The 24,209-nt window shown below is 37.4% G+C and overlaps 1 protein-coding gene across 10 annotated transcripts in view; it reads left to right on the plus strand.

The window, feature by feature from the left end:
• The first annotated feature begins 10,192 nt into the window (after nt 1-10,192).
• The window catches only part of Ythdf3 (YTH N6-methyladenosine RNA binding protein 3), a 35,044-nt gene continuing 21,027 nt past the window's right edge, over nt 10,193-24,209 (plus strand). For 2 of the 10 annotated variants that reach the window (XM_029538125.1, XM_029538127.1), the window contains exons 1-5: nt 10,210-10,537; nt 10,914-10,938; nt 13,969-14,114; nt 16,534-16,619; nt 20,283-20,339. In XM_029538125.1, coding sequence (XP_029393985.1) covers nt 14,057-14,114; nt 16,534-16,619; nt 20,283-20,339 — 201 coding nt within the window. In that variant the 5' untranslated portion in view covers nt 10,210-10,537; nt 10,914-10,938; nt 13,969-14,056. Of the gene's footprint in view, nt 10,538-10,913; nt 10,939-13,968; nt 14,115-16,533; nt 16,620-17,813; nt 17,846-20,282; nt 20,340-24,209 lie in introns of all 10 variants that reach the window. The other 8 variants (XM_021196991.2, XM_021196993.2, XM_029538129.1 and 5 more) reach the window with 6 other exon arrangements.

A 24,209-nucleotide genomic window follows, 5' to 3' on the forward strand; every position in this document is an offset into this window, starting at 1 on the left:
GGGACCCTGATATAGCTGTCTCTTGTGAGGCTATGCCAGTGCCTGGCAAACACAGAAGTGGATGCTCACAGTCAGCTATTGGATGGAACACAGGGCCCCTAATGGAGGAGCTAGAGAAAGTACTCAAGGAGCTGAAGGTGTCTGCAACCCTATAGGTGGAACAACAATATACACTAATCAGCACCCCCAGAGCTCATGTCTCTAGCTGCATATGTAGCAGAAGATGGCCTTGTCAGTCATCATTGGAAAGAGAGGCCCCTAGGTCTTGCAATCTTCATATACCTCAGTACAGGGGAATTCCAGGGCCAAGAAGTAGGAGTAAGTGGGCAGGGGAGCAGGGCAGGGGGTTGTATAGGGAACTTTCGGGATAGCATTTGAAATATAAATAAAGGAAATATCTAATAAAATTTAAAGTAGAAAACCTACTAGGTCTCATGCTAAATAGGGCAAAAATATTTTCCCTGCTCACGAACAAGCTTTGATATATATATCAAAGCTCAAAATTTTATCCATGAAGTTTTGATAAATCCATGGAGCACTGGCTACTTACAATGGTTGTCTTCTGAGTATAGATTTAAAGGTGCATCTGATTATGCTAAGATTTTTTGTTCAATCTGTGTATCTAGCCCTCTGGACTGAAGAAAAAAATGTTCTGTGCCTTTTAATCAAAAACTATAGCTATTACTGGTCTCAAAGACATGAATCTACTCCTGTTGTCTTACAGACACCTCTTAACTACTTTTTCTAAAATGCTGATTTCAATGCTGTGGTAAAACTGATGTCTATCTTTTTGTAAACTAAAGTTCACATTATTTTCAGGAAAACAAAATGTCATAAGATTTGGCTCCACCTGTCACAGATTAAATTGACTCCAGTTAAATACACCTGCCAGTTCTTGAAATTTTCTGCCTTCCTGGGCTCCTTTTGACAATGTCCTAATGTCAGTAGGGATCAGTTACAGAAGAAAGATATGGTGTCTGTTGTCCCATCTTACAGGCTGAAATGCTAAGTAAAAAGGAAAGCCCCTGGGGCCTAAGTAAAAAGGGGCCCCTCTCTGTGATCCTGACCCCCCAGACAGCTATGAAATGGGATGGGAACATCAGGGCCCAGACTAGCAATGGGTTGTCCAACAACACCCACAGGACCCAATAAAATCAAACTGGTAAAAGATTCTGGACACATTTTCTATTTATGTTGCCTTGGGCTACTGAAGCACATGCCAAGAACAACACATATGGTCATTGACTATAACTACAGATGGGAGTGTAATTACAAATATCACTGCCTATGGTTCCCCCACCCTCACATTTGATATATCTGTCCCTCAAATGGAGACCAAGATTGTGGGGGACAAGATATGTACATTTTTGTTATATGGGGCTATGAACATTAGCATCCTGGATAACTTATCAGGATAATGATATTTAGTTGCAAAGGTTTGAGAGCCACTCTTTAAAAAAAAAACTGGGAAAAAATCAACCCCATTCAAATTAAAATTAAGATAAATAAAATGGGGGATAATACAGGAAAACAAAGAATGTGTTGCCACCTGTTGAAATCAATTATAAGCCCCATGGAAATGGTCATTACAACTACCAGGAAGAGGGAGAAGTTTTGTCCTCACTTAGACAAAGGACAAATGGCATGATAAGCACTTTTTGTCTGATAGCACCAGAAAGGCGCATTCATTTCACAGAAAAATGCAGCCAACCCTCATTTGCCAGACATGGGCTTAGTTACATCGCTGGTCACCGTAGCCCATGCTGGGTACCGTCACCCCTGCCTCTGCCATTCCTGCCCTAGGAAAAGCTCTGTGGGTGACTGATATTGCCAGCCAGACTGTAGTTGGTGGGCATATCAATGGTATATTCTGCTTGTTTCCATTGTACGGGATATAAGGGAGATGTGGGGACTCTGCCGTTATGCACCAGGAAGGACCCTGGAATGATGTTCACCATCCAGAGATTTCAGGGCCCCAATAACAGGGTGTTAAACATCACTTGTTCCAATAAAGTGTTAAAAGACACAGCCACAAAGGATCTGTTTCTGTCCTTACACAACTAACAGGCCTTTCCTTAATGCTAGTGAACTCGCCCTCTATCCTAAGAGTTCATCTTTCCCTCTGGGAAACAGAAGATGCTCTTGAGGATTTGAAACCTGGGCCCCAGGATGGAAAGTAGAACTCTCAAATCTTGAGACTCTTTCTCCCTATGATTTGGAGGTTGGATGTACTTAGGGATTCAGAACTTATGTGATGGGACCAGACCCTGGAGTGTTTTTATAATCCAGGGATTGGTGAAACTTAAGGCCCCACACTCAGTAAGACCTCTGGCACAAATCTCAAAACCTAGTTCTATGACAAAAGTAAGTATTGTAACCTCTTATGGCATGGGGTCAAATATCAGTCCTCCTGATGTTTCTTAGGACATGCCACATTCTCAGACTATGGTCCCTCCTTTTGTGGTCCCTGAGCCCGCTTTTGTTACATGGGGCCCCTTTAGTCTACACTATAAAAGACTAACCTCCTAGCAGCACCTAAATGCACTTAGCCTTTTTCCTTGTTTATCATTAACTCATTTCACAAACAAGCAAAAGCCTGAATTATATGTACTTATCCATGTAGTAACATATTATGGTGGGACAATAGGGCAGAACCACATGGGCCTGTATCTTTGCCCTCAATCTGGAAGAGTTGTACCCATTTTAATGCCGGTGTTAATTGGGATGGATATTACAGGGTCAGTAGCAATAGGGACTGGTGCTCTAGTTGCAGGGCAACAGAATTTCAGGCTGTTAAATGAGAAGGTGGACACAGATCTGCTCAATCACATTCAGCTAGCTCATTTTTTAAATAACAAGTGGACTCTTTAGCCGAGGTGGTTCTACAAAACCATTGAGTATTTGACTTACTGTTCCTTAAGGAAGGAAGATTACATATGGCTCTACGGGAACAATGTTGTTTATATGTCAATCATTCTAGGGTATTTAGGAACACATTGACTGAAGTTAAAACTAACCTTCTCATTAGATAACAAGAAAGACAAAAAGATAGAAAATGGTTTGGAAGGTTATTCAGTTGGTCTCCTTTGTTAACGTCTCCGATTACTGCCTTGGTAGGCCCCCTGTGTATATTACTGCCTTTTTTAACTTGTGGGCCATATCTTATCAGTGCCCTCATGGCTTTCATCTGGAAAAGGATCTCTACAGTTAAATTCATGATCTTAAGATCTCACTATGATTCTTTAAAGAACTACATGGAGTCAATGATTTGACTCTAAAGTATAAGCTCAAGAGGGGGAGGTTGAGTCCTGCTCCTTTTAACATACCTGTAGCCATTTTGTATTCAGTCTCCATTTTTCTCATAAGATGAAATTAAATTCAGGTTCTCACACTCTAATTTCCAGAAGTAATTATCCATAGCTGACACACATACACACACACACACACACACACAAACCAAACAAAAAACATGTTTCTAATAACCCAAAAAGTTATGGTTGAGACACTTGTACCCTGTTAACTCAATGTACTGGAATTCCCATAACCACCTGCCTACCACTCAGGACCAATCAGCTTAAACGTTAGCTGATAATACTTTCTCTAGTTAGCCAAAAATATGGTACCACTTCATTGTTTGCCTTCGAAGGTTTGAACCTGGTTTTTCATTTGAAAAGCCTTCCCTGAGGACAGACTGGTTCCACAGTTATGTTTTTCCTACTTGTGGTCCTGGACATCTAGTATTATGGTGTGCATTCAATAAACTATTCTTACTTAACTGAGATTGGTGTGCATAGGGTTTGACTGGCAATTCTCAGACCCCAAGAGATATGATGTCAAACAGTTTTTACTACATATTTGCTGTATATTTACAGATTAGTACTATTTTCAGCCTTAGCCAGAGAAGTTTGTCTTTGCAGTGTGTGACAGCCAATGCCAAAACTTGTAACTACTCAACATGTTGCAAAGAAGTGGCCATTGAATCCTTATCCCTAAATATGTCATCTATATCATACCCTTTAAAATTCAGAAAGCATCATGAAAGAGGTATCAGAAAGAATGTAAGATGTGGAGGAAGGGAAAGCACTATAAAGTGCTGAGATCTACTGGGTATGATATGACTTAGCACCCCCCTCCCCATGATCTTAGCAATAGTAATTAAATTCAGTGATTCATCAATATAAACCAACAACCAAAAGACATGAACATAGGAGGAGGAATTGTTAAGATTAAGAAAGGGTTCAGCAGGAGTGCGAGATAAATCACAGAGGACAGTACGGGATGGAGATGACCAAAATATATTATATATGTGTGAAATTGTCAATAGATAGTAAATAACCCTTAACCACCCCTAAATAATTTTGTATTGTCTTCATAAACAAGAAGGAAAACTTGCCTAATTAATAACGTTCTGAGACTGTCTGCTAGCATTGTATTTATAAATATGCCTACTAATAAGGTATTTGTAGACCTTATTTGTATCTGAACCCACTTTCTTGGTCATAGCCATATGGATATGCAGGACTGAAAATGGATTTGCATTGCTAGAAGAAGGGTTTGGTCCTAGAAGATGTAAACCTGGTTATATTCTGCCCTCTTGTTTCAGAGCTTACACTGTAAACAAGCTTGCCTTTGAAACTGTATTTCACACATCTAAACTTTCCCCTGCTGATTTCATTGTTTAAAATGGCTGCCACATCTATTGCTGAAATTTAGTGTATCCCCCTGCAAGATACTGTGTTATACCTTACAGGAAAAAAAGTGTACTAGAATAACTTTACTAGGAGAGGTGTCACTGTGCTGTTGTCTTTGAGTTTAAGGTTAATGAATCAACGGTTTATATTAAACAAAGTGTCTTTAGGCACAAGTATTGTCAAAACAAGGCTACATAATTGATCTGATGAAAATGTGACTCAAGGCTTGAGGGAATATAACCCTGTGTTACACTTGGGAGCTTTGGTCCCAAAACAGTTAATTCAGCACTTGAGTTGACTTTATGTATAGAATCTAACCAGTGACTATCAACATCGGAATGTAGTCTTATTTTTATAACCCAATTATTTTAAAATACATTTATTGTGGCAAATTTTCAATAGATAAATTAGAATTTATTATTAGTAATAAATAGCAGTAGCAGAATAACATAATTCATCTTTTAGGGAGCTTTTGCCTGGATTCAACAATAATTAAATCATAACCAATGTCATTTCCTCTCTAATTCCCCTAATCCCTCTCTTCTGGGAATTTGGCTTTCCTTGGAAGGCGGGGCCAGGGTGGCAAAATAATAGAAAAGTAACGTTAGTAGCCCCACTGGCAGTAGGAAATCTGTTTAGTGGGAGGAAATTTGTGGATTAGGCTGAGTAGACATTACATGACCTGTGCTTTGGGCTTTGGTACATTCCTAAGCTCCCTGTGTTACGTTTCCTATAGCCAGGACTATGTTACACTTGTAATTCTAGCATTTAGGAGGCTGTGTCAGTAAAATCATGACTTGGAGGATGCCAGCCTGCATGAGACTGTGTCTCAAAACAAACAGGAAAATGGAAAGAAATTCTACTTAGCATCATGTTGCATGGTTCCATACTTGTAAGAATTAAAGCTCTGGAAATTTTTGTTTTTATGTTAATAAAACTAGATTGTGGAATTTTGTTTTATTTAGTCATAATATCCAGGAAGTAAAAAAAAAAAAAAAACCAAAAAATTTGGTACTGAAGAAAGTAAAGTATCCATAGCTCCATTTGTATTTTTAGTATGATTTTTGGGTCCCATGAAGAATCTTTAATCAATGCTGTCTTATAATTTGTATTCATTATCCCAAAACTAGGTGAGATGGAAACTGCCATGGTGACTGGCCCCTAAAAAATTAAAAACCTTGGAGAAAATAAAGCATCAGTTTCCCAGAGAAGCAGATTGGGCTTCTCAGAAGGAGCTGCTGGTAATGGGCTGTTAATCATTGATTATGGACAAAAGGAGGATAAGCTCAGAGCTGAATTCCTGGAATTTCCTCAAGGCCTCACCAAATATAGTAAAACTAACATTTAGCAGCCAATCGGAAACCGACCCATGTAACTTCTCTAGTACCTATCAATGAAGTTTTAGGTTATCTAACCTTCACTAAAATTCCGGTAGCTTCCCAAAAGAGACTTGTGCTCCTTTGTTTGGGGTCACCATGCTAGTAAGTGATCAACCCCTGCATGCAGGCTTATTGCTTTCTCAAAATAAAAGCACTCCTGCCTATTGCATATGTGAGTGGTGGTCCCAGTGGGCACTTTGGGATGTAACAATGGATGAGTTTCACAAGGTGAAGGTGAGGAGTTCATTGTTCATATCCCATTCAGAGACTAGGCTATGGACCATTTGCTGTCTATCCTGGATTCTGCTTCTGCAGGTCTGCAGCTCATTCCCCTGACTGAGTTGCTTTAAGGCTGGCTCTAGTTAGCATCTCAAAAAGACACCTTAGAAGGCTAGGTAAAGGCAGGGAACTGTGCTTCTCTAAGTTGAACTCTCAGACTTATCTCTGCCCTTTGTTCTCAGTACTTGTAAGACTCGTAAAGCGTGTGTTCACATGGTGAAAAAAACTACATTTCTGCTCATAAATATTGTCATAAATTGAATAAGAGCTTATAACAGAGAATGCTTACATGCATATACACTAGGAACAATTATCTGGCTTCACTTTGACCATTTGTTACTATCTTACAGGATCATAGAAAAGTTTAAGACTATAGCTAAGTTGTCCTTGAAGTTTTGTTTAGACAAACTAGTCAATATCTTATCTCCTCTTTTTGGACTTGGGGTCCTGTGGTATATATCTTCTTTATGATCTTGGGTTAATGGTTTCTGTAACCCCCTGGAATATGCCCTAATGTTTAGAAGTCTGCTGTTATCTCAGAAGCAACTAAGCAGTCTGTTTATAAAAGGAACTCCAATGTCTCTGTGGGTATTGCCATTTGGAAACAATGCTAACCCTTGCATGCTAGATGTTTCTGAAGAATAAACACTCTGTCTTTGCATACTATCTGGGTCTGGGGTCTTCCTTCAGTGATTTTTTGACCTTACAAAGGAAACATGAAATTGAAGTGTAACATAGTATTCTGAAACAGAAAAGTAATATGAGTGTGAAAACTAGGGAAATTTCAGCAGTGTGGAGCTGGAGTCCATCAACATGCAGGGAAGTTCCTTGTTGCTTTTATTGTAGGGTAGTTGTATAAGACAAGAACATTAGGGGAAGATGAGCAAGAGATGTGCAGGAACTGTGGATAACATCTTTGTAACATTTCTGTAAATCTAAAATTACTTCAAAATAAACATGCTTTTTTCTTTCTAAAAATATATACCTTGCTCCAAACTTGATACGTTTTAATTTAGTAAATTTAGCCAAGGTCTAGAGACTGCTTTTATAACAAGTTCTAGGGAAAAGCTGTAGTTTTCTCAAGAGACAAGAATCATACTTGAGAGACACCATTTAAAGGATACCCAAGGCTACATGTTTTCTTCTGCCTTTTTCTTGCCTCTGTAAATTTCTTTTCAATAACTACAAGAATGTTTGGGAAAGAGTCCCATTTCAAAACAACATTTAAAAAAGTATTTCTCTGTATTGAATTCTGTTAACTATTAGTTTTACCTTATTATATACAGTATTTAGATATCTTACATCTAAAATACATCAGTCAGTCCTATAAACTATCTGTGCTTGGCTCACTTACTGTTACTTGAAGGTTATACAGGATCTCAAAATTGTTAGTTTAAACATTGGAAAACGTTTCAAAGAAAAATTTAAATACTATTTAAATACTAGCTAGCAGAGTGTATTTGGGAAAGAATTTTGCACACAGGTCATTACTTACTTATGTCTCTGTTGTCATCTATTATTCTTCCTGGGTGGTGTCTTAGTCAGGGTTTCTATTCCTGTACAAACATCATGACCAAGAAGCAGGTTGGGGAGGGAAGGGTTTATTCAGCTTACATTTCCACATTGCTGTTCATCACTGAAGAAGTCAGGACTGGAACTCAAGCAGGTCAGGGAGCAGGAGCTGATGCAGAGGCCATGCAGGGATGTTCTTTACTGGGTTGCTTGCTTTGGCTTGCTCAGCCTGCTCTCTTATAGAACCAAGACTACCAGCCCAGAGATGGCACCCACAAGTGGACTTCCCCCCCCCCCTTGGTCACTAACTGAGAAAATGCCTTATAGCTGGATCTAGTGGAGGTATTTCCCCAACTGAAGCTCCTTTCTCTGTGATAACTCCAGCTGTGTCAAGTTGACACAAAACTAACCAGTCCAGGTGGTAACTTTCTTAATCCTCAATGGAGCACACATTTCACAATACATGTTTCAGTTTCCTTGCAAACAAGAATTTTCAGAGACCAATGTTGTAGTTAGTAGGAGGTAGACAGGTGTGGGAAATAAAAGTGCTATGAAATATCCCCCTGCCTGCCTGGCTCTTTCCTCTTTCCTTCTGTGTGGTGGGGTAGTGATAATGATGGCTGGAAGGAGAATAGCCACCTCTGTGGCACCGATGGAGTGTTCTAGAGGTGAATCCCATGGGCACACATGTGGGGATCAGAAAAACATTTTCAGGAGTGGTTCTCTCCTATCATGTGGGTTCCAGGTATAGAACTCATATTGTCAGTTTTTGGTGTAAGTGCCCTTATCTGCCCAGCCATTTTGCTGGCCATGGACTATTTCTTAAACTTACTATGGAGTGGGGCCGTGGTGGCGCATGCCTTTAATCCCAGCACTTGGGAGGCAGAGGCAAGTGGACTTCTGAGTTCGAGGCCAGCCTGGTCTACAGAATGAGTTCCACAGCTACACAGAGAAACCTTGTCTTGCAAAACCAAACCAAACCAACCCCCCCAAAACAAACAAACAAACAAACAAAAAAACAACAACAAAAAACCCAACTTACTATGTTTTCTTTCTTTCTTTTTTTTTTGAAACATAGCCTTGGCTGTCCTGGAACTCATTATATAGATCAGGCTAGCCTCAAACTCACAGAGATCCACCCTCAAGTGCTGAGTTTAAAGGTATGTGCTCCCTCACCCAGCCTTCAATTTTTGTAACAGCAGTTAACACACAAGATACTGTGACCATTTAATCAATTATATTGCCTGACATTTCATGAGTATTTACTGAGTTACAGTTTTAATGCTGGGACTCACTCAGGGAAGACACAAGAAGTGGCTGTACACAGCCATGACTGTGGGAAGCCTACTCCTGCCACTGATTATGTATGTCTGGCCTTAGTTTACTCATGAAGCCGAGGTTTAGGTTCAGTGACTTCTCCAAGGTTATAAACTAATCATTGCTAGGTAAGAATTCAAACTGAGATTCATGGGATTCCAAAGTTATGCTTCTCAGACAGGAGTAAAGGCAGGGCCTGCAAGCTTTTTCTATTATTTTTCTGCTATGTACTCTCAATTTTCCAGCCTCAATTCCTCTTCCGACAAACTCCTTGAAAACCAAAAATGTTTTTGGAAGTGGGAGCTCGGCAGAGCAATGTAGAATAAGAGGAACCTTGGGAAATGGACCGATTTGCAGCTCAGAGTCCGACCAGAAGGAACACAAGAGAAAGGGATTTGGGTTGACCACACCTAAAATTGCCTTTTGAGGATTTGCATGAGAAACAATCTTGACCCAGTGATTCTAAAATATTGTGGTACTACATACAGAAAACTGTGATTTTCCTAATATCCTGTTTCATAGGTTAGCACTTAAACTGGGAGGTTTTGAAAGGATTTGGCTAGTTAGGAGTCCGCAGTACACCACACCTGTAAAGAAATCTTTCTTGGGAAGGAAATTCAATAAAAATGTCAACATTACAATTGCACTGACTTTCTTTGTTTTTGCCAACAGGTAAGAAAGTAACATTACCAGTTTCTAGGGACATTTTAACATTATTTTCTTTTTTTTTTCAGGGGGGGCAGCCGTCTTGCAACTGTTTCTCTCTCCGAAGGCTATTTTATTTAATAAAAACCAAAGCAATCTCAGTAGAGAGGTAGAAAGCATTGAGAGCTTGCTCCGGCACCGCGCCCGGGCGGGCCGGACCGCATCTGTAGCCTCCAGGCTAACAACGCCCGAGCCCAACGCTCACGGTGCCGCGCATGCGTCTAAAGTACAGCTGCGCCTCCGGCTCTCTGCCCCCCCCCCCGTCTCGGATGACGTGCACGGCGGGGGCGGAGCCCGAGGCCGTGGCGGGAGTGGGGGAGGAACCGCGAGGTGTGCGTGGACGTCAGCCTGGATAGCGGAAGGTCAGGACGGCCCGGAGCGGAAGTGGGGCTGAGGCGCTTGTCCGCCATTGTGGGCCCGAGGAGCGGAGGACGAGCGGGGACGAGCAGTGTGCAGGCGGCGAGCTCGGGCCCCTTCCGCGACTCCCGAGCGTGAGCCCTCTCCCCGGAGCCTAACGAGAGCGGCGGCGGCGGAGGCCGGAGCCGAGCTTCGCGAGGGCGGCAGTCGGCGGCTGTGAGTGCTCTCGGAGCGGCCCAGGCGGCGGCGGTTCCTCTCGGGTTACGGTGAAGAATGTCAGCCACTAGCGTGGATCAGGTGAGGGAGCCAGGGCCCCGGCTCGGCGAAGGCCGGAGCGGCAGAGCTCCACCCTCGCGTGCGGCGCGGCGCGGCGCGGCTCCTCCAGCCGCCGCTAGCTCCGTAACGGCGCGGCGGGTCCCGGTGGTCGGGGCTGCTGGCCCAGGCCGGCCTCAGCCTGCGCGGGCGGCCGGCGGCCGCCGCGGGGTCCGGAGCTGGCGGGTGCTGGAGGCGATGCGGAGAGGCGGCGGGAGGCGGCCGGGGCGGAGAGGTTGCGGAGGATCTGGTGGGGTTCACACCTACGCGGATTGTTCGGAAGAACTTGTTTCCAGTGTCGCTGTTTAACACACTTTTCTTCCCCCTCCCCCTCTTTACCACCTCTGTCGTCTTGCTTCAGAGACCTAAAGGGCAAGGAAATAAAGGTGAGTTTGTTTGTTCGTTTGTTTTCCCCTTAGGTGTTCCCTTGATGTGATTTTTTTTTTTTTAAACTGTAAGCGGTTTCTTTCTGGTTTCTGCAATTTCTTTCTAAATGTAAAGCTTAGAAAAACATCCATCGCAGCTAACAGGCAACATTTACTTAGTTCCTGGGTTGGAAGCTACATTTGTAGAAACCGAAGTACTAAGAGGAAACAGCTGTCTTGGTTGTATTTCAGTGGACGTAATGTAACGTTATTTCTCCAGTTTACCATTTATGTTTGTTACATAACTTAGGTCATACCTTTTTTTTCTACATTTGTGTGTAGTTAGATAAGTTTTTAAAGTGAACAACATTCCTTTTGAAATTTCTGGATTACGTTTAAACTTGGCAAATCACATGGCGTTCTATGCCACATTGGTGAAAATCATTCCCTTAATCAGTGAAGTTGCTTGCAAGGAGGCAACACCACTATAGAACTCCTAACAAGTATGTAATCTTACAGCACAGCTCTGATTGGAAGGCTTGTCTCCATCTGGTTTCTTACAAAAGCCCTAGAAGGAAATTATTTGTGCAATTATTGCTAGTTTTATATGATTTGCTACTTAAAAACTACCATTAAAAGTAAGGGAGTTAAAACATAAATGTAGTTTGTATTTATGCTTGTGGAACAAAGTAGTCAGCTGATTGAAACATGGCTTAACATGTGATATTAGTGTAGAACAATAACTCCTTTCTTGGGGTGGTGCCAATTAAAGAATATTACAATGAGCTATATATTTGTCACGTTTTGTAGTGCCGGAAATGACACTGAATACAATTACACTTCCTGTTTTTTTTCTCCCCTTCCCCAGTAACTAAGTACTACTTAAAAAATAAGATCTGTAATAACCCTTTAGTCACAATTTACTGTTTCTATTGATGCTTTCAATGGTTTTGCTGGAATTTTATGTGGCAAGGGTGGTTAATTAGAAATAATAGTGCTCTGCCCAGAATAATTTTCTTCATGTCACACTACATTTTATATAAGAGTTTATATATACCAGATACATTGTAGTGTGTTAGTTAACAAACTATTTTAATTAATGATATTTTACTTTAGTATATGAACATCTAGGGATTTTTAATTCATAGAATTCCAGTTTATTTTAGTTACAATTGTAAACTTCAGAATTAGACGTTATTTTAAAATTAGTTCTTAAACATTTGTAAGTTTAAAAGGACTTTTTTCCTTTTCCTTTTTTGACTAATCTGACCTTAGTGAAATTTCTGGTCATTATTGCCTAGTCTAAACTATTTTATTCTAGAACCATGGCACTTAGCAAGGCTATTTGAAGTGCTAGTGTTTTATGTTACCTGTTTTAAGGTAAGTGATTTCTGTGAAGTTCTTTTTGAATAAAACAAAATAGATCATCCAGATGGGGTATTATAAACTAGTTCTGTATTACCACAGTTTTGGTTACTTGAGAATCACTTCGTTTTGGCATGGCCTAGTGACCTCTCTGCTGATACACTTATAAATCACCAGATAGAAGCTGGCTAGCCACAGACTTCATCACCCTCTGATTAAATTTTTTAATGTGAGAATTTTTAATTGTTATTATCACTTCTGATTTCATATACATACACATACATACACATTCATATTATGTTTTTGAAAGTTCTTTAATCCTGCAGATTTTCTTTAACTCTTTTTTATAACTTTAATTTTATCCTAAGATGAAGGTTAAATTGGGATTTCTTATAGTCCTGGGTTCCAGTACCACATATAGCTACTGATTAACTAAGTCTGCTTAGTACATTATACATTTTTGTTACAGTTTCTCTTCTGTAAACAAAAAATAACTAAGTCTCCTGTTATTATGAGGATTATTATAATTAAAATAGTTTTTTTGCTCTAGTTGCTATTTTTTGAATCATTTCTCATCCTCTTGTGAGGAGGAGAAGGAAAGCTACCAGCACAAAAGGATTGGTATAAAGTCCTTTAAGTTGATTTAAAAGGCTAGAAACCATAACACTACAAATACATTACAAGCCAAGTCACAGCTACTACCAAGTGGCTGTTAGGAGCTTTTGTGTATTGGAAAAACTGCTGACTTAATTTTAAGTTAGTGAAAATATCTTATAGTGAGTCTGTGTACTGATATCAGGCAGAAAATATAGGATTTTTTTCTTTTTGCTTTACAATTGTAAAGATATGGTTAGTAATTTTGAATTTAGAGCTTAAGAACTTTATGTTCCTAAGAAGTTGATATCAGTTAGAATTTTGAAGCTAGTTGACTTAATATGACCTCTGAGATGCTGTGTTTCTTCTCAGAATTACTAGTTGACATTGTTATCCTAACACCCTGCTTTAGTGTTTGTTTTTCTGCAAAGTATTTTAAAGCATATTCCCAAGGATTATTTCAATTAAGGAATGAAAAGGAGTTCTGTCAGTCTATTTGTGAACACAAAAATGCTTCTGAAGTATAATTCTTGCGTTTTGGTATACTTATTTTTACATATTTAATTTTTTTTTAAATCAAAGATTTTTCTTATGTGAAATGTGAGAACTACTTATTCTTGGCAAGATAGTATGAAAGGATATTAGTTAAAATTAATAAATAAGGATAGGTAAAATAAATAAGGATAATTATTTGTTGATCGATAATTTTCTTTGTTAACAAGAACTTTTGCTGTGTCTTCATTTGTATGTCGGATGTTCTCTTGGGCCTTTCTCTGTCCTTTCTTTTGTCTTCTAAGTTTATATAAGTAAGCAACACATAGATCACAGTTTTCTTTTTCCTCCTTTTTCCTTCTGTAGGAGGGACACACACCTTTTATACAACTGGAGTTTAAAAGAATTAGGTGGAAGTTGTTTGTTTGAATGTTTCAGAAAGGTAGTATATTTGGCAAAATGTTGTATCTACTCTCTGTCCTCCCAAGAAACGATTTCAAAGCACCATACTATCATTATTTTGGCTTCATATTATTATTAATCCTCACAACATTCCTGTAAGGAGATAGAGGGTATATGGTATTGTCGCTGTTTTTGTAGGTGGGAAAACATGATGCACACATCTGTTGACTTTCCTAACTTGATGTAGTCAGGACCAGAGCAGAGAACCACCTGGCTTCTAAGGCCCATGTTCTATCTTGATTTGACTTTGCTTCATAGGGCAGAGGAAACAGGCGAAGAATCATGTAAGTCATCTGTTCTTTTTTCACCTGAAGAACTTTTACACAATATAGATGTGGGTTAGATTTCATTACTGTTCACTGACTTTCAGTCTCTGAGACATTAGATTGTCATTAAACAATGTTCAACAACTAAATTCTTATAAAACAGTTGTTTTAAGAAAAGCATGCTTCTGAAATTAAAGGGCTAGTTAATATCTTATTATGAGCCTTTAAATGGATAGTTTTTTGAATATATTGGCAATATAGGCTAGATAAACAAGAACTAATTGACACAAGTGGTAGAAATGATGGGCTGTTTAAAATACTAGCTCGTATGCATACTATTTTAGCAGTTCAATAGTAGGAAACATTTTTCCCCCAAGAAGTAAAAGACCGTGTATCACCAGTGTTGATGAAAGAATAGTCAAACCAATAAAAGAGAAGGTCCACTAGAATTGCTGGGATTGCAGTGGGTACCTTAGTGCTCAGATGGCATTGGATATATCCTGTGACACACTCTTTAGTTTATTTGTAGTAACTATTACATATTTTAATTCTGGGGGCACATTTGGCTCAAGCCTAGCTCTGATAAAGTCTGAAATACAATTAAGTCTTGTAAGTGGAGTCAGAATCTGTTTATTTTTGGGTCACCTTTGATTGTTATGCTATCATAGATGTCATCTTTGAAGGCTCAGAGTAGATTTACTGTTAAGCCATCCCTGTTACTTACTGGATGACAAAGAACCAAGAGATTTTACAGTTCTTTGCTTATAAGCCACTGCTTACTAACATTATTACACTTTAGGTGAAGTACAGTTAGGGTAAAATTAAGAATTGATGTTCTGATAAACTTAATGCCACATTAGTTGGCAGTACTTTGTGAAATTGTACTTTTAAACAGTAAGTAGTTCTAAGATTGACATTCTTCTGAAATTGCCTTTTTTTCATTTCATGTTTCAATAATGTTTCATATTGATATATCAAACATTTTTCTACTAACCTTTGTTTTTCTACTTTAGAATAATTTTTAGTTTTATTTGGGATATTGTAATATTTAGCATTGTAATGATTATTGAACATGTCCATTTAATACTAAGATGAGATGAATTAGGCACTGAATAACAAATAATCATCAGATTAGTGAGCTCAGATCACTACTGAGACCACCTGCCTCCTTGGTAGTAGACCTAAAATTCAAATACAGGAGGTGTTTTTATATGCTGCACTTAGGCACAACAGAGACAATGTCCATGTAGATTTTATTTTTGAATCCCACTATTATATATTTTAAAGTGTTTATGAAATAAATTTTGAACTAGTGTGATATTCTGATTTATCTTGTAATTTGTTTTCTCATGTGTTTTATGAGTAATAATCATCATCATCTATGGCGTCTTAATTGTGGTTTTACTTTCATGTGAAAGTCTTATTTATTGATGTTTGAATTTGAACTCAAATTTTCAGTGCATCCTAAACACACACTTCAGTTTTTGAGAATCAAAGTGTGTGTACACACATGTATTAGAGAATCAGAAGTGTTACAGATTTTAACTATGAGTGCTTACATAGTATACACAGGGGCCTGGATTTTAACTATCAGTGCTTATATAGTATGCACAGGGACCTGGATTTTAACTTATCAGTGCTTATATAGTATGCACAGGGACCTGGATTTGTACTCCCAGGACTGCCAGAAAAACAAACCATAACAACAAAAGGCCTTTTTTTATGTTACTTTTTCAATGACAGCATCTTGCTCCATAGCCCAATCTACTAGATAAATGTTTGTGTTGTCCATACTGGTTTTTGACATTGAGGTCCTCTTGCATCTGCCTCTAGAGTGCTGTGATAAAAATCAGTGGGGCTTCATACCCAGCCCTTTGTATATTTTTCATACTGGAACTTTAAGTCACAAATAGTTACTTCAAGGTTGGGCCTGCTGGTGTATTTCCATTGCTTCACAAGATGAAGTAGGAGGATTGAAAATTGAAGGTTAGCTAGGGTTACAGAAGAAATAAATTCTTACAGTTATCAGATTAATAGACTTTTACAAAGTTAGGTCACATACTCAAATGTATTATCTACAGCATTACTTAGTTATTTTAAATTCAAACAATTTTAGGGAACTCTTTCCAATATTTTTATGTTTCTTTGCTCACTAAAATGTTAAAATTGGGATATTTAAGAGTTTAGTAGGTGGGAATGTATACATAATATATACATATAGTGTTAACCTTATAAATCACAGGATTTCTAAGTTTCCTGTGACATACATTACATTTTCTTTTCTATAGGTTATCCTTAAGATTGCTCTTAAGCCAAAACATAAAGGAACTCAGGATTATTTTTTCCTGAGTTGGTCTGAAATTTTTTCAAATGTGAGATTGTTCTGTGACTTCATGAGGATAATTACAACACTTCTAATACAAATGTGTTCTTTTAGTTTCAGTACAAAATGGTTCGATTCATCAAAAAGATGCTGTAAATGATGATGATTTTGAGCCATACTTAAGTAGCCAGACAAATCAGGTAAGTTGTCTGTAGAATCAGATTTTAGGAAATTAAACTTTTTTTCCAAGTAGACATCTAATTGAATAGGAGGATAAAATAATGTGAATCAGTTCATTTAGTGTAGCTACATATGGTTTATGACTTTGGAGACCTTAAAGATGGTAGGTAACTGAATGGAGTTCTAAAATATTTAAAAATTAACATTATTTTTATATATTACTCTTAGAATTGTTGAACATTATGGTAGTTTAACTTTTTACTATTGCAGCCATGTATTTCTAACTAAAGCAAATTAAACTTAACCAGCTGGAAACTTTTATGGAATAATGACTAGTTTGTCTTACAAATTTTAGTTAACTGTATTTCCTTATTTTAAGGCATTCCGATTTGAATTCCATTGACAGTTACTACAATTTTTAGTATCTAAGTATTAGGGAATAGAATTAAGGAGTTTATACACACTTCCTCATTATGGACATAGATTGTAGTACATATCTCAGTTCTGGGGTTTGAACATATGATATTCTATATGCTAAGTCATGTGCCACAATTGAGCTACATGCCTAGCCTCTAGTAACTTTTGTTTATAAAGGTAACAAATGTTAAACAGTAAAATATTATTTAATACTTAGGTATAATTTTTGCTGTCAATGTTTTCAACTTTGTGTCACTGATAGAATCAAAATTTTGAAAATGTAATTTCAACCCTCAGTACTTTATTAGAATATTTTGGAATGAAGTTTCTACTGTTGTTTCTGTCACTTGTAAAAAGATGTATGAAACATATACTCAGAAGTGTTAGATTTTTTTAAAAGCATGAGAGGAAAAGGCACTCATTGTTTCCATAGAATGAGCGATGGAGTTAGAAAACTTAGCCAGAAAGTTTTCTGTTTTGAAGACTATAGATTTGGTTTGTGTTTTAGAGAAGTGATGGCTTTGCTTGCTCTCATTACCTCTCAGACATTTTTTATCAACTTTCCTTTGTGTGCTGGCTTAGATTCCTAGCGTACATTGGAGAGAAATAAATAAATGAGGAGGAATGAAAACAAATGGTAGAATTTGTGAATGCTTGATAGAAAGGGTATTATTATACTACTGAGAAAAGATGTCAGTAGTTGTCTTTCTACAGTACCAAAAATGTTGATCTCTAACAAAGCATGTATTTTAAGAGCAACAACAATGTAGATGTTGAAAATTAGGTTTTTTTTATAGAAAAAAGTGGAAAATTGTCTGAAATCTTAGAGGTAAGTTATATAAGATTTTAAGTAATTTAGAATTTCTTAGCTGAACTGTAAAACTGAAGTAATTCAAAAGTATCAGTTTAGTGGAAATTAAGTTTTTTGCTGGAATATGTGAAATAATCATGATTGACAAACTTTAAAGTTGTGCAAGAATTCACATACTTAATAATTAATTCCTTGCATGCTATTCTAAAGTATTCAATTAAAATTCAACTAGATAAATTATGAGGTTCTTTTAAAGATTTTTATGTGTATGTGTGTTAGTATATGCTATACGTGTATGTGATTTGGGAACTAAAAGTTGTGAGTTGCCTAACCTGTGTATCTGGGAACGGAATTTGTTTTTTCTACAAGAGTAGAAAGGCTCTTAACTGCTGAGCCAGCTCTCCAGCTCCATATATGAACTTTTAAAATTCATCTCTTCAGGAAATTTCAAAAAGTATAAATGATGAAGGTGAATCTTTGTGGAAAAGGTGTTTCAATACTTTTCACTGATTTACATTATTTTATATAGTTGGATCTAATTCATATCAGTTAATCCTAAGATTGTGTTAAAATATGTTGTTGGCCTTACTTCTCTGGCAGCATACTTTTTCCATTTTATAGTGTTTTATTTTTAAAGGAGGAGGGAAAGAGATCATTGATTCCTGTAGATCTTCCAAATAAGCTGGTGATTGAGTCCAGGTTTTATGACTAAGTTGCCTTTTTGTTAAATATGCCATATAACTTGCAAATACATTTAAAGAGGATATTGGAATACTAATGTTACCTGTGGTCAATATTGGTCAGAGTTGGTGTTCAGTTTTTAGATTCTTGGCCATTCAAATATTCACAGAATTGAAATTAAAACCCACACAGATTTGCAAAAGTAGCAAGATAATTTTATTTAACCAAAGCAATAGAAACGTTCAGCATATACTGTAAGGGTGCAGGCAGACACATGAGTGGAAATATTCAAGGTCTCAGGATGCTGTCTGGGTTTTCCTTTTATGAGCTCTGCAGGAAGAAAGGAAGGGCTGATTGCTATGGGTGTAGTTTGCATGGTTCTCTTTTAATTGATAGATTAGCTCATATAGTCATTTTTTTCCATTGTGTGTATTTCTCCCCATAATGCATCTTTTACTCAACAATACATTTACCTATATCTACATTTACATCTATGAATATATGTAGGAATAAAGTGATAAATAACCAAAAAGGATACAGTTTTGTTGCACTGTTCATGTAACTCATATGGTCTGGCTAGATCTGCCCTCCAATCCAAAGACTAGATTGTATTGAGTCTACATTTGAACAGAAAATTTCCAAAGTTTGATAGTTGTTAGAAGAGTAAAAACTTACCCCCTTCCCCTTGTCCAGAGAGGTTATCTTCATGTAGGTCTATGTGAGTTAACCTCAGGTTGCTAGTGCATTGATCAGAGAGGAATGTATGCATAGTATGCATGTATGCATGCTTGTATGATAAGCAGAAGTACATTCTTAGAAGAGGGGTATGTACATACCACAAACCAAGTAGAATCCCAGATTACTAAAGCAGTCCCTGTGCTTTCCCTGTGAAGGCTTGGGAAAATAATTGTATTTGAGTTTATTCTGTTTTGGCATCACATGCTCTGTAGTTTAACTATGGCTGGCTATTAATGTGATTTTTTTTTTTCCATTGGCATTACGTTGCTATTCCAGAGTCCTAAAATCCAAATCTGATTGTGTAGTTCTCAATATTAATAAAAAAAATTACCTGCCAGATGTGGTGGTGTGATCTTCGCGCTTAGGAAGAGGCAAGAAGATCTCAAATTTAAGGCCAGAATAGGAAGGACATGGTTGAGATAGCAAGAAGATTGTATCTCTCAGAAATAAAAACAAAAAATAAAAGCACACAGAATACCACTACCATAGTTCCAGAGAAGTGAATAAATTTGTCATATGAGAGCATTTAAAATGGTTCACATACTTTATCTCATCTTTAGTCAGCATTGCCCATCCTTGGGAAGTAAGACTTAACCATTAATTTCTGAGAATATAAATGTTTTCTCAATTTCTTTAAAAAAAATCACCTTAATATTTGTATTTGTATCATACATTTTTCTTTTTTATGTCAAGCCTCAGACACAACACCCCATGAAGTTAACTCTTTGTTGATGTGTTTTGTCTTCATTTTTATACACGAATATAATACCTATTAAGTTGGAGGGTTAGTTCTTGCTGCAGTATTGTGGAATGCTTTAGTACAGGGAATGAATTCTTTTATCTTTCTATTCCCTGTTATGGGCATCCCTGGGAGGGATGAAGGATTGAAATTTCTACATGAAATAGATGTTAAGTGAATGAATTTGTTAGGATACTTGGTAGAATATGTAACAAAGAATTACAGTTGATAAAACATACAGGTTTTTACTATACTAAGCAATTTTCATGACTTTTTTTTATGCTTGTATTTTGACAGTCTCATTGTATAGCACTGGCTGGTTTCAAACTTAAGACTGCTGCCTTAGCCTCCCAGGTACTGGAATTACTGCCTTGATTGTTTTTGCAATAAAACTCAGTTTTTGAGATGAACAATAGAAAAAGTAAATATAATCATTAAAAATACAGTGGGAAGTCACATACCCGTTGATGTAGGAAACAGGACAATTTTCTGTTTGTGTATTCGTGTGAGATTGGGTGTGGTGGTGTATGTAGCCCGTATTAACCTCATCAGTTTCCAGGTGTATTAGGTTAATAAATGCATACTACCAATCTGGGCTTGGAAGGCTTTAGTTTTTGAAGTGCCTCAAGTTTGTTTGCTTACTTGTTTTCTGAAACATGGTCTTACCATGTAGTTCTGACTATTCTGGAATTTACTTGGTATATCAAGCTGGCTTTGAAGTCATAGATAAAACTCCTGCCTCTCTTTCTGGAGTGCTGGGATTCAAGGAGTGCACCCTACACCCAGCCGTACCTAACGTTCTTTTTTTTGTTTTTGTTTTTTTCGAGACAGGGTTTCTCTGTATAGCTTTGGCTGTTCTGGAACTCACTTTGTATACCAGGCTGGCCTCCAACTCAGAAACCCTCCTGCCTCTGCCTCCCAGGTGCTGGGATTAAAGGCGTGTGCTACCACTGCTAGGCTTGTACCTCAGGTTCTTCTTTTTGGGGGGGGGGGGGTTGGTTTTTGAAGATAGGGTTTCCCTGTATAGCCCTGGCTGTCCTGGAACTCACTTTGTAGACCAGGCTGGCCTCGAACTCAGAAACCCGCCTGCCTTTGCCTCCCGAGTGCTGGAATTAAAGGTGTGCGCCACCATGCCCTGCTTGTACCTCAGGTTCTTAATGGAAGTAGATTTCATTTTACTTGTTGTAAAAATGAGTAATAACACTTTTCATCAATCTTTTAAAAATACCTAATATCTAATATCTAATACTTAATTTTACATATTTGAACAAATATGAATAAAAAGAAATGTTATAACTGAAAACTCAGAATTAAAGTTGAGCTATGTTAATATGCCTTGGGAACAATAAACATTAGCTTTTTTTAATTTTTCAAGTTTTTCATAGTTAATAAAAAATTATAGCATTAAAGAATCATGACTATAAATTATACAACTGCAAAGAAGCACTTTTAGTAATTTCTTAAAAGTGATTATACTGGGAGAGAACCCTTCAAATTGTTGAATAGCTTTAACATTCCTTACAAGCGTGAAGTATAGTTCAGTTTTCTTAAAGTGTGCTTAGCATGCATAAGGCCTTGGATGTCATCCTTCCTTCATCTCCCTCCCAAATTTTTACAATATGAAGAGCAAAAGTCATCCTTATTTTATGAACAGAAAGAAATTAAATGTCCTGTTGGGATTGTGGACATTGAAAAAGGCAATGTAAGAAATTGAGTCCTTACCTTCTTTATAGTGGATCTGGACTAGCTTTGAGATTATCCTATCTGGTACTTTACATTTCAAAAAGAGGTAAGTTAAGTTCTGGTAATAAATATAGCTGTAAATATGTGAAACCACATTTCCTATTTGAAATTATATAAAATATTAAATATAAAGAAAAAAGTTATAATGAGCATATGCATTACTTAGAATTTGCTATTGCTATTTCATTTGTCATATTTATTAATGTCTTTTCAACAAATACCTTTATTATAGGATATGTTTTAAGCATTTTCAGACCTCTTAGATTCAACTCTCTTCTCTACATACTAACTTATGTCTTATTTAAAAAACTTCTTTTAGTTCATTAAAAGAGTTTTCAGTTTTCCCTAATTGGATCAGTTTTTCCTAAGTGGGTCAGCATTTACAGTTATAAATATTTACAGTCTTAAATATTTTAACTTTCTTTTAGAAATAAAATTTATATGTAATGTGAAAAATCCAAGTGTACTCATGTAACTGAAGCCAGTGTTCAAATAGACCATCTCTCATGTAAATATTTGGTCTTTAAGTTTTTATTGACCCCCCCAGGGTCATTTTTAGAATTTCTTCTATGAATTAATTGTTTAGAATTAGATATTTATAAGGTTATGATTTATAAATATACAATATGGGATGCATATATATATATATATATCAAGGTAGTTAAACTATCAACCTACATAGTTTTTACAATATTTTATTGTAAACTGTTGAAACTTTTACCCATTTTGGAATGAACTAGATATTAACTATATCACTTTGGCACCTTTATGCATGTCATAATATTTGTCTTCATTGTTCTCCTGTTTTTCCCCTTCTTTCCCTAGGAAGTTCCTTTCTGTTCTGCTTTGCTATTTACATACATCCCTTTACCTCTTGTATTTCCTACTTCTGTTAACTAATCTTTTTGTTCTCGTTGTCTTTTATTTTGAGACAAAGTCAGTCAGTCTTCCCCCTCCCCACCAGCCCCCAATTTACTATAAGCATGTTTCTGTGTGTGTGTGTGTGTGTGTGTGTGTGTGTGTGTGTTTGTGTGAGAGAGAGAGAGAGAGAAACACATCACAGTAATAGTAAATATCTTTTACTTTTTGAATTACTTATGTATATAAGTATACTGTAGCTGTCTTCAGATACACCAGAAGAGGGCATCAGTTCTTGTTACTATGTGAGTCACTATGTGGTTGTTAGGAATTGAGCACTAGAAGAACAGTCAGTAACCACTGAGCCATCTCTGCAGCCCAATATAATAAGTTCTTTAAAAAATTGGAAATTAGTTCCAGATAGTATGTGGGGTGTTATAGGCAAGTTTATATTGATATTTCTTTTTGTGGGGCTGAGGCTTTACTACCATTGGTTTCTGGTGGTCTAGTAAGTGCTGTGCCATTGAACAGTTGTCCCAGATTTTTATATATAATCTTGGTGATGGTTGTGGCTCTCCACAGAGTAGTCTCATGAATATGATTGGAGAAAAAAGCAAAACCAAACATGAGCTAAGAAGCTTATTACTAGGAACTTAATTATCTGTTTATGTAAGGGAAAGGTCAGCCATAATGGTACTGATCCCTGTTAGAAATTCTGACTGATTAGTTAGGTTTTTGCCTACCATTCATGATTTTACAAATTCTAAAGCTGTGTTCTGGGTTTCAGAAATCAAACATGGAACAAAGAATGAGAAATCTGCCAACAGAATTAGTTTTTCATCAGTAAAAACTGGTTTTTAATTTTAGACAATCAGAATTACTTTAAAGACATTGCCTTTTTATTAATCTCCCTCTCTTTAAAAAAAAAACATTCTATTTTTTTTGTCAAAGTAAAGCATAACAAAATAAAACAAAACCCATCACATTGAAAGTTGGACAAGGCAGACCGATAAAAGGAAAAGAGCTCCAAGAGAAGTCTGAAGAGTCAGAGACCCACTCATTTATACATTCAGAAATCCCATAAAAATATTAAATTTAGTTATAATGTGTACACGAGGATGTGGTGCAGACATGTGTGGGGCCCTGTGCTTGCTGTTTCAGTCCCTGTGAATCCATAGGAGCCTTATTCTCCTGCTGTGTTCCATCCCCTCTGGCTCTCACACTCCTGCCTCCTTTCATGCAGTTCCCTGCCTGAGGTCTGAGGGGCAGAGAATTGATGGAGCTATATTTTCCAAGGCCTCTGCCCCTCTCTGTCTCCGTGTGTGTGTGTGTGTGTGTGTGTGTGTGTGTGTGTGTGCGCGCGCGCGCGCGCGCGCGCCTCCCCCCCCCCCTCTGCATAGTGTCTGGCTGTGGGCCCTTTTATTTGTTCCCATCTGCTTCAGGAGGAAGCTTCCCTGATGATGATGACTAAATAAGGCATGACTGAATAAGACTGATCTATGAGTTTAGTAGAATATTAATAGTAATTTTCTTGTTACTTTGTTTTGTTTAGAACAATAGTACTTGGTTTTATCCTAGGTCTCTAAGCTATCTAGTTTTTGGTTCTTGGTCACCCATCTTAGG

This window comes from Mus pahari, chromosome 4, assembly GCF_900095145.1.
Source record: "Mus pahari chromosome 4, PAHARI_EIJ_v1.1, whole genome shotgun sequence".
Taxonomy (NCBI): Eukaryota; Metazoa; Chordata; class Mammalia; order Rodentia; family Muridae; genus Mus; species Mus pahari.